General features: G+C 31.0%; 1 protein-coding gene across 1 annotated transcript; it reads right to left on the bottom strand.

Annotated features, from left to right (window-relative positions):
- Positions 1 to 5,769: 5,769 nt before the first annotated feature.
- Positions 5,770 to 11,227, bottom strand: LOC144564122 (ferrochelatase-2, chloroplastic-like). Its single transcript, XM_078313642.1, has 10 exons — positions 11,048 to 11,227; positions 10,871 to 10,959; positions 9,769 to 10,066; positions 9,431 to 9,574; positions 9,154 to 9,255; positions 8,890 to 8,993; positions 8,544 to 8,670; positions 7,637 to 7,789; positions 6,853 to 6,953; positions 5,770 to 6,296 (listed from the first exon to the last, which is right to left on the bottom strand). Exons 2-10 carry the CDS (start codon positions 10,942 to 10,944, stop codon positions 5,972 to 5,974), a joined length of 1,428 nt encoding a protein of 475 aa, XP_078169768.1. The 5' UTR covers positions 10,945 to 10,959; positions 11,048 to 11,227; the 3' UTR covers positions 5,770 to 5,971.
- Between the last annotated feature and the right edge of the window lie 5,752 nt (positions 11,228 to 16,979).

The raw sequence follows: 16,979 nt of genomic DNA on the forward strand, positions 1-16,979 counted from the left end.
CCTTGGATGTCCATTACATAAGAATATGCCTCATTAAAACCTTACTAGGAAAAACCCTATGGGATAAAAACTTAGTGAAGGAAAAATAGTACATTATTCTTTTAATGCGTATTAACTCCCCCTCATGACAAGATTTTTAAGTCGGCGAACTCCAATATTATGAACTAGTTTTTCGAATATTGTAGTAGGGAGCGCCTTAGTGAATAAATCTGCTAGATTTTCACTTGAACGGATTTGCTGAACATTAATAGTATTTTCCTTTTGGAGATCATGTGTGAAAAAGAATTTTGGTGAAATATGTTTTGTTCTATCTCCTTTAATGTATCATTCTTTTAATTGAGCAATACATGCAGTATTATCTTCATATATGATCATCGGGATCATTTTTCCAAAAGACAAGCCACATGTTTGATGAATGTGCTGAATCACAGATCTTAACCAAACACATTCTCGGCTTGCTTCATGTATTGCTAAAATTTCTGCATGATTAGAAGATGTAGCTGTTATAGTTTGTTTCACAGATCGCCATGATATAGCTGTTCCACCACATGTAAATAAATAGCCCGTTTGAGATCGGCCATTATGAGGATCAGACAAATATCCAGCATCCGCATAACCAATTAAATCTGATTTAGATACATTTGAAAAGAACAAACCCATATCCATTGTACCTCGGAGGTAGCGAAGTATATGTTTAATTTCATTCCAATGTCTTCGCGTAGGAGAAGAACTATATCTTGCTAATAAATTTACAGCAAATGATATATCTGGTCTTGTATGCCCAGCAAGATACATAAGTGCTCCTATTGCACTTAGATATGGTACTTCGGGACCAAGTAGCTCTTCTTCATTTTCTCGAGATCTAAAAGGATCTTTATTCACATCTAATGATCTTAAAACCATTGGAGTGCTTAACGGATGTGATTTATCCATATAAAACCTTTTTAGCACTCTTTCAACATAAGTTTGTTGATGCACAAAAATACCATTTTTTAAATGTTCAATTTGCAATCCAAGACAAAATTTTGTCTTTCCAAGATCTTTCATTTCAAATTTTTCCTTTAAACAATTTACTGCTTTTTGAAGCTCTTCAGGAGTTCCAATGATATTTAGATCATCAACATAAACTGCAATTATAACAAACTCATTTCCAGTTCTTTTCATGAAAATACTTGGACAAATTGTATCATTTTTATATCCATGTTTCAATAAATATTCACTGAGACGGTTATACCACATGCGTCCAAATTGCTTTAATCCATATAAAGATTTATTCAATTTAATTGAATAATGTTCTCGAGAAACCAAATTACATGCTTCAGGCATCTTAAATCCTTCAGGGATTTTCATATATATATCATTATCAAGTGAGCCATATAAATAGGCTGTAACAACATCCATTAGGCACAAATCGAGCCCTTCATGTACTGCCAGACTAATTAAGTACCGAAAAGTTGTTACATCTACCACAGGTGAGTATGTTTGTTCATAATCAATCCCAGGTCTTTGCGAAAATCCTTGGGCTACAAGTCGAGCTTTATATCTCACAATTTCACCTTTCTCATTTCGCTTTCGCGTAAATACCCATTTGTATCCTACTGGCTTTACGCCTTCGGGTATTGGGACTACAGGCCCAAAAACTTTTCGTTTTTCAAGGGAGTTTAATTCTGTCTCAATTGCGCATTTTCATTTTGGCCAATCATTTCTTTGTCGACATTAATTAATAGATTTTGGTTCATGATCCTCATTATTCATTACATCTAGCGCTACATTATATGCAAAAATATCATTAATATCAACTTTATCTCGGTTCCATCTTATTCCGTTCATGATATAGTTTATCGAGATCTCTTCATTTTCACTAATTTTAGATTCTTGAGTTTCTGCTGGAACTCCAATATTAGTTATAATTTGATTTTCTTTTGGAATTTTTTCTATCATATCCTCGACTTGGCCATTTTCATTTTTTGCTCCTTTTCTTTTTCGAGGATTTTTATCTTTGGAACCGATTGGTCTTCCACGCTTCATGCGTGTCATATTCTCATTAGTTTGTCCAACAGGGACATCAACTTTTATTGGAGCATTAGCAGCTGGTACATGTGATTTGGTCACTTTCTTTGAATCTGTAAATGCGTCTGGCAATTGGTTAGCTAATCTTTGCAAATGAATTATCTTTTGAACATTTAGTTCACATTCTTTAGTACGAGGATCAAAATGTGATAATGATAATTCATTCCAACTAATGTCTTTTCTCAGCTGATTATTTTCTCCCCCTAATGTTGGAAATTTTGTTTCATCAAAATGACAATCGGCGAATCTAGCCGTGAATAAATCTCCTGTCATTGGTTCCAAATACTTTATTATAGATGGAGATTCAAATCCAACATAGATTCCCAACCTCCTTTGAGGTCCCATTTTAGTGCGTTGTGGTGAAGCAATTGGAACATATACCGCACATCAAAAAATTCTTAAATGAGAAATATTAGGTATGTGACCAAAAACTAATTGTAAAGGGGAAGTTTTATTATAGCTAGTTGGCCTGATGCGAATTAGTGCTGCTGCATGCAAAATGGCATGTCCCCAACAAGATATTGGAAGTTTAGATTTCATAAGTAGTGATCTTGCAATTAATTTTAATCTCTTTATGAATGACTCTGCAAGTCCATTTTGTGTATGAACATGAGCTACATGATGTTCAACATCAATTCCAATAGACATACAATAATCGTTGAATGTCTGAGAAGTAAATTCACCAGCATTATCTAAACGTATTTTCTTAATTGGATAATCAGGAAAATGTGCTCTTAATCGGATTAATTGAGCAAGTAATCTCGCAAACGCCAGGTTGCGAGTTGATAATAAACTTACATGTGACCATCTTGTTGATGCATCAATTAAAACCAAAAAATATCTAAATGGTCCACATGATGGGTGTATTGGTCCACAAATATCACCCTGTATACGTTCTAGAAATGTAAGAGATTCATTTTGTATTTTCGCTGGTGATGGTCGAATAATCAACTTTTATTGAGAACACGCAGCACATGACAATTCATTAGATTGAAGAATCTTCTGGTTCTTTAATGAATGTCCACATTAATTCTCTATTATTTTTCGCATCATTATTGATCCGGGATGGCCCAACCAGTCATGCCAAACTATAAATGTATTATTATTTGTAAACTTTTTGTTTACAATAACATGTGCTTCAATTGCACTAATATATGTGTAGTACAAGCCGGAGGAAAACATAGGCAATTTTTCCAATATGCATTTTTTATCTGATATTATGCTAGTAATATAAAGATATTCAATATTTTCTTCATTGGTTGTCTCAATATGATACCCATTTCGGCGGATATCCTTAAAACTTAACAAATTCCTTTGAGACTTAGAAGAATATAATGCATCATCAATATAAATTTGTGTTCCTCCATGTAACAAAAAGGTTGCTCTTCTGGAGCTTTCAATCAATTTTGTACTACCGGCAATAGTGCCAACATTGGCTTCTTGCATTACTAAATAAGAGAAATATTTTTTTATCTTTGAGGATGGTATGAGTTGTTGCGCTGTCGGCGAGACATATATCTTCATTATTGATATCATTGTTGACAAAAAATATATTCATTCTTCAACGAAAAAAAATAAAAAAAAATAAATAAATAACTTTTCAACAATAAAAATAATATCATTAAACTTGTATTGTCCTTAAAGAAATGCAATAAATATCACATCAACAATAATAAAGATTAAAAAAAATTACTTCTAAATTTTTTTTTTTTTTTTAGTGATGTCTGATATATGTCAACTATATTTTGCATACGACAGGTACATCGGCGTACGACAGGTACGTGATTAATGAGCTTTACCACCATAATAATATCATGAATTCTCTTGTTCGCTATGCTGTCATTTTTCTCATTTTTTTCATTATTTTTTTCACTTCTAGTGGTAATTCTTTTTGTTCATTTATTTTTCCACTTCTAGTGGAATGATATGTCTTTTTCTTTATTACCACGTTCATATCTAATAGTTTGTTCATCATATTATTTTTCACTTCTAGTGGAATTATTATTTTGTCCAACCATAAGAAGACAAAAAATATACTCAAAACATTTTTAGAAATCTTCTTCAGGAAGATTAAATTATTAAAAAAAAATATGAACATCACATTAATTTTTGCACATTATTTAAATTTTCTTCATTATCTTTCCACTTCGGGTGGAAATATGTGTTTTTGTAATAATCACCATGATAATAAACTCATTCTTGTCCACATCCACGTCCACAATTTTATTTTCAAATTTATTATTATATATTGCTACATTTACTTCAGGAAATGGGGCATAACCAATTGAATTGTTTTGTCCAACAACTCGTTATAATCTCTTCAACCATAAAGAGATAATAAATCAACTTAGAATATCTTTTAACTTCTTCAAGAAGATTAAATTATTGAAAAAAAAATATGAACATCATGTTAAATTTGCGCATCATATAATTTTTCTTTATATCTTTTTCAGGAAGATCTTCTTAATATCTTTTGAAATCTTCTTCAAGAAGATTCAATTATTGAAGCAAAATATATATATATGAACACTATACAATATTTGCACATCATATAAATCTTTTTCAAGAAGATTTTTCTTTTAAATCTTCTTCGGGAAGATTAAATTAAAAAATGCACTTCATGTAAAATTCTATGAATCATACTAAACATCTCAAAATAAATATAAATAAATTGATAACTTATTTCATTTAGCAATTACTAGGAAGTATTATTTATATAAATGAAATTGAAATAAAAGATATTAAAATTACCTCAAATCTTCAACTAGTAGAGCTCTCGTGCTGATAACGTGTTATAAAATAAAAATGAACAAGCATAAAGAAGAATAAACAAAATAGAGAAGAAAAAGATGACAATCTCTTTATTCATACATTTCTCATATATATGTAATACAAGATTACAATGCCTCTATTTATAGGCTACCAAATGTAAATGAAAAGTCATTACAATAATAAATATGAAAATGAATTCTAAATAGTAGTGGGATATAAATTTCAATGATAGTGGGGTAGTGAGAATTAATATTAGGAGTTACAAATGAATGGACCATCCACTGTATTCATAACAATAAATTATATGTTTTGTCGTTATAAGCGAAAGAGGGAAGGAAGAAGGGGATGGTACTGACTGGTTGACCAGAGCAACAGGGTTTCATTACTCCTAACAGTGGGGCTCACTCTGTCAGAGAAAGGACACAGGAAGAAAAGGAAGGAATTAAGAAGGGACGATGCATCATGCAGGGTGTCTCTGACGAATGGGACCCGAACTGGGTAAAGATTTTAACAAAGCCGTTTTGGCTTCATACAATGCACTAACCATAGTTATAATGTATTTGAGAGGACGAAGCTGAGCTTCTTTCTTATTTTAATTAGATTTTAATTTATTTTCGCATTAAATAACAGCTATAAAAAGAGAGAATTGCATTTGAGATTTTCAAGCTTTGATTAATGAACTTAACCAATTTCTTCTCATTCTCTCTCTTCCCCTCTTCCTCTTTTCTTCCTCCTTGTCTCTGTTCTTTAAAAAAAATTCATAAAATCACTACAATATTCCCAAAATTAAATTGATAAGTTCTTTGATTTTCAACTATATAATGTATATTTATGAATAACTGGGTTGGTTCTTGGTTACTAAGATTGCTTAATTTAATTGAATAACAAGAAGACAAAAAAAACCACAGTAAAAATAAAGCAACAATAAGAACAGAGATGAATTCAAATTAAAACTCTCAATAAAATTTAATTCTCAAATCACAAAAGGGAAAAAAATAAATAAATAAGAAATCTAATTGAAGGGGGCCGTTCCTTACATGTACTCGCATTACTTTTAGAAGCAAAAAAAATCTATTATTTTACTATATTTTGCTAAACAAATTTCTATCATAAATAAACCTCACATTTATCAAAACAAGGAATTCTTGAATAAAGAGATGAGCTTAGGAAAGAGAAGTAAGAAAAAGGCAATAACAGATCCAAATAGCATCTTTACCGCAAATTGCGTGGCATCCGTATCACTCTCATCGGTATAATTATCATTATTCCTACTACGTGCAACTGCAGAGGCAGTAGGAAGCGCTTCTATGACTAGGTTGGCAAGGTCAGAGATGAAAGAACTGGTACAGTTTAGAGCTGGTACGCGCCCCCAGTTCTCAATACCAGATTCAAGTGCTAACTCTTTGTACTCCATGTCGATCTCTTCTAGGGTTTCTATGTGCTCACTTACAAAACTGCGGTTATTTATGAAGATTGATGTCAATCACAAACAATTTTTTGTACAGCATGCTAGAGTGAGGCCATGATAGCATAGCATAGATTGATCTGTACTATGGAACGGTATTTTCGTTTTTAAAGTCTAATAGTCAACCCGAACCATTCAAGTAGATTTTCATACTTGTATACTAAATTTTTCATTTTTTTTAGAATTTTTTACTATTTGTTTAGATAGGTAGAAAAATCACTACTTTTGAATGGTCTAGAATATTTAGATCAAGTGATTTTCTATCTATCTAAACAAATAGTAAAAAAAAAAAATCTAAAAATGTAATATTTGATCTACAAGTATATTTTGATATAAAGATCATATTGAACGGTTCAGATCAATTGTTTGAACTTCGAAAATGAAGATATTGATTCATAGTACGGAACAATATGCACTATGCATAGTACCATAGCCTCACTCCAGCCCGCTAAGAAGGTATCAATTACAAATATAATTTTCCAAAAGGCACCATTGTGAAAAAATATAAAAAGAAAAAGAAAAATCAAGATATAACAAATTAGGACCTTATGGGAACAGCAAGGAGGCTTTTTACGCCATTTTGACCTAGCTCAACTATTTTTTCATCAGTGTAAGGCTTCAGCCATTGAACTGGGCCCACTCGACTCTGCCAGTTTATACAGTTATAAACAGTGAAAAAATAGCACAAGTATACACAATAAATTCCAAAAATGTCATATCACCAATTGAAAATAAATAAATTTACTTGACTACGGTACTATGAACATGATCTCCATATGAAAATGTACGTGAACGCCAAATTTTATATTTTTTAGATATGTAGAAAATCACTATTTCCGTATGATCCAGAATTTTTAGATCAAGTAACATTCTACCTATCTAAAAAAAAAATTCCAAAAAAAAATGTAAATTTGGTATCCAAGTACATTTTCATATGGAGATCATACTGAGTGTTTCGGATCAACGGTATGGACTTTGAAAATGAGATATGGATTCATAGTATGGACCGATATGCGCTATGCATAGTACCAAAGACTCACTCAAATGACAACATACACCAATAACAATTCTGAACTCGAGACTAGAGAAAAACATAATATAGAAATAGAATTATCAATTCTGAACTCAAGATTATAGTGTTGATCAAGCCTCAATTCAGCAATTTCAAGAAAAGCCTCACACTTGCCCCTCTGGATTAATTTGCATCTTTTACCGTCATTTTGCACAAATTACCCTTGATTACAACTTCACCTACTTTACCCTAATTAATTTGACCAGGAATTTGAAAGTTAAATAACCATCACAAGTTAAAAAAATGTCAAAATTCACCTGGTAGGCTAGGACATGGCTATTTTTAACCCCTCTTGATTTCAGTTCACACATAATAAGAGAGATACAGTCTTCCATTTGATCTTTGTATGGATCTCCCGCCTCCTCCACATAGCTTATTGGTACACCATGTGCACTGAAGAATATCATAACCTAAAGTTCCAAGGGTAAAAGAGTAAAATAGCTAAGAAAAAGAAGTGGATCCATTGAAATTTTAAGCCAACTACATTTCAGTACAACACCAAAGATTAAATATCAGTAATTTTGATTATGGATATTGAAGTAATAGATTGCACAATATCAAAATCCTTGACTTCTTGGATCTTAATTGCAGAAAGAGGATAAATCAAGGCTAAATTAGAGATTAATTGGTAAATTGAGCAATCTAGGTAGAGTTAGGCTATGGTAAATTTTTTCGTTTTCCATATGAAAATGTACTTCCAAACTAAATTTTACTATTTTTCTAGATAGGTAAAAATCACTGCTTTTGAATGGTCTAGAATCTTTAGATCAGTTCTACCTATCTAGAAAAATAGTTAAAAAAAAAATTGTAAGAATGTAAAATTTGATCTACAAGTACATTATCATATGGAGATCATGTTTGACGGTTCAAATCGATTGTTTGGACTTTGAAAATGGAGATATTGATCCATAGTACGGACCAATATATGCTATGCATAGTACCATACCCTCACTCAAATTAAATTTAAATTAGAAATTTATGATGGCATGCAAGTTGAGCTAAAAAAAACTGTTCACAGCACACTGCTGAGCAATTAGGTTAAACTGATGCATAACAATTTAGCAAATCAGAGAGCCTAATTAACCATCTGGAAATGAACTAATACCTGATCATACCAATTTCCAAATTGACTTGGAGTAAAGAGAATAATTAAGAATTAATTACCTCATCAGAATTTGAAAAGCTCAGTAACTCCTTTTGAATAAGGTCGGCCATAGATTTGATATAACCATCTCGCTGATACCATGATTCAATAATAGAAATCGGCAACCCTTCAAAATATCCATCTTCCCTGTAAAAATAATAATAATTCAATTCCATGAAGAATCTGACCATTTTTACTTTTGCTAAATTCTCTGGAGATATATAATAAGTGAATATTTGTATGTGTGCCCTTCATATTTGCTCAAACTATATATATGGAGATTTGGAGGGAGATGTCAAAGACCATATTTTTACAAATATTAATTAATTAATGCAATAACTTATGAGAAAAATTAAGAGAAAGTACCTGAAAATGTTATTGAGAACACTAATGCTTGACCCGCTTGTGGAAATGGAGAATTGGGGATAAAGTGGGAGTACAACAAGCTTTGAAATATGATCCTTTTTAATCTGCCACCAAATTAGAAATATGTTATCATCTCGTCTATAAGTGCAACTAAATAAATAAATAAACAACTCAAAAAGAAGAAGAAAAAAAAAAATTCCCCATCTTTTAGCACAATAATATTATAATTAATAGAAGAAATAAAGAAAAATTAGTTTGTGAAACCTGATTAATCGCTTCCTCAGTGAAGGGATGCCAATATCGCATTCCAACATATATCTTTGCATGCAATTTCTTCTCTTCAAGTGCTTCCTTCAGAGCCTCAGCCTGAAAACATTTATGATTTAATTTACAATTATATATATAAACTTCACCAAGTAGTTTGAGAAAAAGGAAGGATCACACTAGATAATATTATTAGTAGAATATGAACCCTTTTATAATGTACATTAAGTAAACATTATTAGTAGGGGATAATTACGTGAAATAAAATTAAATGTACCTGTTCATTTGTGATTCTGAGCAAGGGGGACCCACCACCAATAGAAGCATAAGCTTCTTTACTCTTTGGAGCTCTTAGTAAAGATATCAACTGTGCCAATGGTTTCTGAAGAAATTTGAATAATCTCGGTAGCCTTATGATATCCTGTACATATAAATTTAATGAACAAAACTAAGGGCCATCCATATAATTCGCCTAAACAAGTAACTAATATTGTATTACTAATCTATGGATTACATATATCAACATCTAGGTGCTCACAATTTAGAAATTTAGAAATTTACCTAATTCAAAACTTATGCACTAAATACAAGAAATGAGAAGAAAAATCAACATACCGGATCAGCAAATAGGTTGTACAAAAAAGGTTGAACATCATTTAGGGTTTCGGGTCCACCGAGATTCAACAATAAAACCCCAATTCTTTCTTGTTTGGTAATCGAATGTACTTCATCAGGGTCGAATTTGTCAATTACACATGTGTCAGCGGATGAAAGAGCACTTGTAGCAATATCATGCTTCCTTTGTGGTCGATAAATCAAATTTTGAGGGGCAGACAAGTCATTTTGGTGCAAAACCAATTTGGATGAGCTGTCTTTCACAGGGAAGGCAAAAGTCTTTGTTCTATGGGTTGGACTGAAAAATGAAAAATAAACAAAAGAGTGGATAAAAATTGATAGGGGAAATTTCATGTATACCCCTGAAAAGCGTCGAAATTGCTTATTCCCCCCTCTAAAATTCGAAATATCATATTTACCCTTCTAAATTTCAAAAACTCACAAATTTACCCAATTTATTGACTTTTTCTATTAAAATTCGTTTTAAATTAAAAAAGTACCCACTTTACCCTTTATTAAAAAATAAAAATATGTATTCAATATAAGAAAAATGTTCATTTGTGATTGATAAATCAAATTTTGAGGGGCAGACAAGTCTTTGGTGCAAACCCAGTTTGGATGAACTGTCAAAAGTCTTTTTCTATGGCTTGGACTGAAAAATAAAAAATAAACAAAAGAGTGAATAAAAATTGATAGGGGGATTTTCACGTATACTCCTCAAAAACCTCAAAATTACGTATTCCCCCCTCTAAAATTCAAATTATCATATTCACCTTCTAAATTCTAAAACTCAAAAATTTAACCAATTTATTGACTTTTCTATTAAACTCATTTAAAATTTATGAAGTACCCATATTACACTTTATTAAAAAATAAATATATGTATTCCTTATAAGAAAAATGTTCCTTTATGGTCGATAAATCAAATTTTGAGGGGCAGATAAGTCATTTTGGTGCAAAACCAATTTCACAGGGAAGGCAAAAGTGTTTATTCTATGGCTTGGACTGAAAAATACCAAAAATTAAACAAAAAAGAGAAAAAAATTGATATTAAGCAGATCAGAAGTTATCTATAATCAAAATTGAAGCACAACAAACTTACATTTTTGTAATTTTATGGCCTTGGTACAAGTTAGTCACTTTATTAGAGAAAACCTTAGTTTGCATAGACTCCATGGAATCAATCAAAACCTACAAATGAGAGCTCATATATTACACTAGATTTCGCACAAATAAGCTATTATTTACAAAATGCAACCTCAGGCGAATCAATTCTCACCAAACTTCACCGGTTTTTGTGAGATTTGTCAACGCGATTCGCGCTCCTCTTCCGATCGCTGGAGAGACCTCAGACTCGAATTCCTTTCTTGTTTGAGCGGAGAAGAAATCGTTCTGATCAGACTCTCTGATTATTCCGATTTGATTTCATTTACGTTTCTCTTCTCTCTTCTTTGTTTCCTTTTTTTAGCTTTGAACAGTCAATGGAAGCCCATTCTTTGTAGTACCTCAAATTTTGAGTATAGATATGGCCGGAGATGGAAAGCAAGTTCCTTCAATATTTCGTGGGGATTATGATCGGACGGTCCATATATAATATAAATATTTCGTTACCTCAGAGATATATTACTTTTATTCAGAGAGAGAAAAAGTGGGTAAAGATTTTAACAGCGTAGTTTCTGCTTCATGCAACACACAAATCGTATGTAACGTTATATTGATTCTATAGTCTGTGCGCTGCTTGAAGTGTACACTACGCTGTTAAAATCTTTACCCGAAAAAGAGTGTGTTTGGAATGATGATATCATTTTGTCAATGGACATGTTTCATTGTTTTTAATGTGAACCATTATATTCGAGTACGGGTGTTAACACAACACGTTGTATAACTTGTCACCACAACATTTATAATTTAAAAAATATTAAGTTGTCTCTGATGACTTCCACGTTCATTGACAAAAGAAACTTTCTATTAAATTTGACCGCATGATAAGCAGTGGGTAAATGGAGAGTTTCATGTATATGTCCTTCAAAATTTTGAAATTGCATATATTTTCTTAAATTTAAATAATATATTTCTCTTTCTATAATTTATAATAACACTCAATAACTTCCACGTTCATTGACAATGTTTTTTCGAACTTTTTTTTGCTTCCACTAAAAAAAACAAACAAACAGTGTTTTCGAAAAAATTCTAATTTTTACTAGGGACGCAATTATTAGTTGGGATGTGTCCCTGATAACCTTTAACCAGTGTTGTAAATGTATGCAGTTGTCGGACGGACAAGGTATCTCCAAACGATTAATCGGGAATAATTGGTCATAGTCGGAAATAATCGACCGATTAGTTAGAAAAATTAATGATGATTTGATCACCGCCAACGACTAATTGACCGATTAATCGACCTAAACAGACGTTTTTTACAACACTACCTTTAACTGGTATCGTGCCAGTGCATTGCAACAGCAACATATTATAAGATTGAATAAAATATGAAAAGACTTCTTCGTTTAACATTCACATTAATAAAAATAAAATATTTAAATGAAAAAAATCCAAATAAAAAAATCCAAATAATAAATAACAATAAAAGAAACAACAACAAATGAGAAAAATGGTTCAAATATAACATGATTTTTTTTTGAAGTATAATTATAATTTAATATCTAATTTTATCTACAAGAAAGACATATCATTAAACGATCTAGATGAGAAATGATATGTAAAGAGACAAAATTGGAAAAGATATAATTATAAAACAGATCAAATATAACATGATTTTTTTTTTTATGTATCATTGCGATTTAATATATAATTTTCTCCACAAGTAAGACATGTCATTAAACGATTTAGAGGAGAAATGATATATAAAAAAATAAAATTAGAAAAGATATAATTAAATGATTAAACAAAATTAGAAAAGATGTAATTTCATTTATATTTTCTTTTCTCTTTTTTTTTTCCTTTTTCAGCTTTGATCAGTCAATGGAAGCCCATTCTCTGTAGTACCTGAAATTTTGAGTTTAGATCTGGCCGGAGATGGAAAGCACAGGTCCCTTCAATATTCGTGCGAATTTGTAATCGGATGGTCCAGATCTTATATCATTAAGCACGGGTCCCTTCAATATTCGTACGAATTGTAATCGGACGGTCCAGATCTTATATCATTATTCCGTTACCTTTGGAACTTTGGAATGATGATATCATTTTATCAATGGACATGTTTCATTTATTTAATGTGAACCATTTTATTCGAGTACGGATATTAATATAACACGTTGTATTACTTATCACCACAACATTTATAATTTATAAATATTAAGTTGCCTCTAATGACTTTCACGTTCATTGACAAAAAAAACTTTCTATAAAATTTAACCACATGATAAGCAGTAGGCAGTGATTTTCTTTTTTAAATAGCGTCAAATTTAAATATTTCAACGAAACAAGCACTGAGTGTAAATTGTCTCCACAGGATCGGTGGAGTTACTTTTTGTAAAAACAAAATTCAGTGTGTTTGTTTCGTTGAAATCTTTAAAAATGATTCTATTTTAAAAGATATATACATATGATTCTATTTTGTACCTATCTCCTTTAATTTTTTTGAAATTACATATTGTTTTCTTAAATTTAAATAATATATGAGGAGGGCTCAAATGCTCTAATCATACCCCCAACATTTTTATATTCGATTTCAAAATCTTAATAAAAGATTCAAATCACTCAACATGATATCCACGTTAAAATGTGTTTAGAAATAAAATTTTATATTTTTTTTGAAACTTTTTACTATTTTTAAAGATAGGTACAAAATCACTGATTTTGGATGGTCCACAATCACTTATTTTGTGAAATAATTGATTTTGTACCTATCTTAAAAAATAATAAAAAAGTTTCAAAATATATAAAATTGGATCTCGAAGTACATTTTGACGTGAATATTATGTTGAACGGTTCAAATCTTTTGTTTTAACTTTAAAATCAAAGATAAAGATATTAAAATACGATTAAAGCATAAAGTAACGAAGCATTTGAACCTGCTCATAATATATTTATCTTTTCAAATTTTATAATAACATCTCAATAGCTTCCACGTTCATTAAGTAAATTGGGGAGATAATATCCCAAACTTTTTTTTTGTTAGAAAAGATATAGTTTCATTTATATTTCTCTTTTCTCTTTTTTTTTTCTTTTCCTTTTTCTGCAGTGACAATTCAATTCAAACCAAAAAACGAAAAAAGAGGGGCCACATCTAGGGATGCGGACCCCATTTATGGTCCACATTTAGGGGATGCAGCTAGGGTATTTTTCAAATTTTCAGGATTTCGTGGTTATTTATTTTTATTTTTATTTTATTATTGTATTTTTAAAAATTTCGTCAAGATGAGTGTTGGATGAAATTCAAAGCACATCTTAGGATTCATGTATCAAAACATCATAGTTAGGTTTACATTACAAAACACCATAGTCTCACTCTTTTTATTTTATGACACTATAGGAGTATTATGTGTTTAATATATTTATTTATTTGTTATATTTTTGAATTAAATTATTTAAGCTATCAATTTACTCCATAATTATTTAAGCTATATATCAAACAACAAGTACATACAAATTAAACTGTTAATTAATGCCCCTTAAACAGGATTGAACAGTATGTCGAAGCAACAAAATAGTCAAATTTAATTAATCCAAATTTCTTTGTTTGTACACAGTTTGAAAACCAGAAGATATATAACAACAAACAATGGAAACCAGAGGTAGTAATAGTAGGATTGATTTATTCCCACGACTTTTATCGGAAACAACATTTCGACACCTCATTGACATAAGAAACAATCTCAGAACGAAGGGTATTTATCGTTGAATTAAAAAATTTAATTTTAAGTTGAGGAGAGCTTAACTTTCTTATTGATTTTCTGTTTCAATCATATTCCACATTCTTATCTTTATTTTTTTAAATTCAAATAGTCGATCCAAACTATTCAACTTTATCTCCAAATATGCTTGGAGATCAAATTATATAGTTTTTTTTTAAAATTAATATTATTTTAGATAGGTACAAAATCTTTATTTTTGGATGGTCCAGGATTTTCTGATAAATAGTAATTTTGTAGCTATCTAAAATATAACCAAAAAAAAAAATTGTCTCCAAGCACATATTAATATTGAGATCATGTTAAAAGGTTTAGATCGACTATTTAAACATTAAAAACAGAGATAAAAATGTGAAACATGATTGGAACACAAAATCAACATGGCATTTGAGCCACATCCTCTTTTTGAGTTTGGTTTATTGAGAAATATGAATTAAAGGCACACGGTTGGTCAATTTAGGTGTATGATCTATGGATTTAAATGTCTCTGAATCTAGTTTCAAATGGTTAAAGTTTTTGAATTTACCAATAAACAAATTATAATCTGTATCCCCTCATAATGCAAGAGGTAAATCTGAATTATTGTTTTAACTTGGCACAAATCTCAAAGTAAACTCTCTATAGTTTCAATAAGCAACAAATTAAGTTTGATCCAACTGAGATTAATCTGAGCCGTTCGTTTTTTTCAATTGCACTTCAGATACTTGGCCACCTGAGGGACACGGACTAAAAAAAATTATGTCAATTTTAATGAAGAGTTTTTTCCGATTTTAAATCACAATTAATTTATTAACATTCAATTGATCAGATTTTAAAATCTACCACCCACGTGTATTCAGTTTGCGCATCAAATTTAACTTGTGCGTGCACTAGAGAGGCGCATCAATTTGATGCACATATCAGGGAAGCGAACAATTTGGTGCACATATTAGAGAAGCACATTAATTTAGTGTGCGTGCTGGGGAGACACACCAAATGATACGCCAGTTGAGGGCATAGTGACAAGGTATTCGAATTATACCCGAATTATATCCGTTTAATTCTTTTTTGGGGTGATGCCGAACCGAACACCGAATTATTCGGTTGACCGAACTTTGACCGAATTAAACCCGAATAATTCCCGAATTTTACGAATTATTCACGAATTTTTCCTGAATTTTTCCAAGAACAATTATTTTTTTGGTTTTTTATTTTTTTGCTCCCTTGCAGGACTGAGATTTCTGGTCCGAATAATTCCGAATCATTCCCGAATTATACCCGAATTATACCTGAATCACGAATTTTTTGATCTCGCCGAACCGAACCCGAATAATTCATTTGTCACTATGGTTGAGGGTGCCCACCAGCTTAACAAAAAAGCACGCATTTTTTTTTCAAATAGAAAACTAGACTTGATATGATATGAGTTAATGTCAAAAGATAAGTGCACCAGGAGAGAAAAGGAGATGCATTTTTTAAGTTTATATGCTTTGACTTGCATGCAATTATTTCTCAACCACTAATAAGACTTTCTTTCATGAGCATACGGGTTGGTGCGCACCACATGGTGCTGTGGTGCGTCTCTCCAGTGCGCGTATCAAATTGGTGCGTCTTTTCAGTGCGCGCACCAGTCTAATTTGATGCTCAGACTGGGTTTGTGTGGGTGATAGGTTTTGAAATCTGACTAATTTAGTGTTAATCAATTAATTGTGATTTATTAGAGTGCTAACTAAAAAAAATTAGGTTTTTCTTTTATGTTATACAAATTTCTAGAGCTTTCTTTTGATTGCACAGGTTTACCAATGTTGGGTGAGAAATTGAAATTCTAATTTGCACATGATGAATAATTTAATCATGATTACCTTTTCTATTTGAGAAATTAAAACTAGCTACCTGTTTCACTAAATGAAACAAAAGTCTAAAATAGCATCTAAAACTAAATTATATTACTGACAAACCATCTGAGAATTAAAACCAGCATCATTATCTAGCCTCTAAACTGGGTAATATATATTGTGTACCTGATATAAACAATACTGTGATAATTATGGAACTTCATTCCTTGGTTAGTAACGGATATTATTCCTGGGTTGTAAATCAAGTCCGACAAGAAAATAGTGCAACTGCAACCCCAATATTCTCAAACCAGAAATAAATAAATAAATATAAGACACTGGTGTGTGTGCCCATAAAAGTTCCAAAATATTTTAGAATAGAAATAATAAAATGATATCCTTGATTTTGCATTAGCAAAACGAAAGAGAAATTTCTCGTTGTACACTTCAAACGAGGTCATAAGAACAAAACATTACAATTATGAGTGAAATTCAGGCCACACTGATGTTAAACTAACAAAGC

Source organism: Carex rostrata, chromosome 13, assembly GCF_964058835.1.
Source record: "Carex rostrata chromosome 13, lpCarRost1.2, whole genome shotgun sequence".
NCBI lineage: Eukaryota > Viridiplantae > Streptophyta > Magnoliopsida > Poales > Cyperaceae > Carex > Carex rostrata.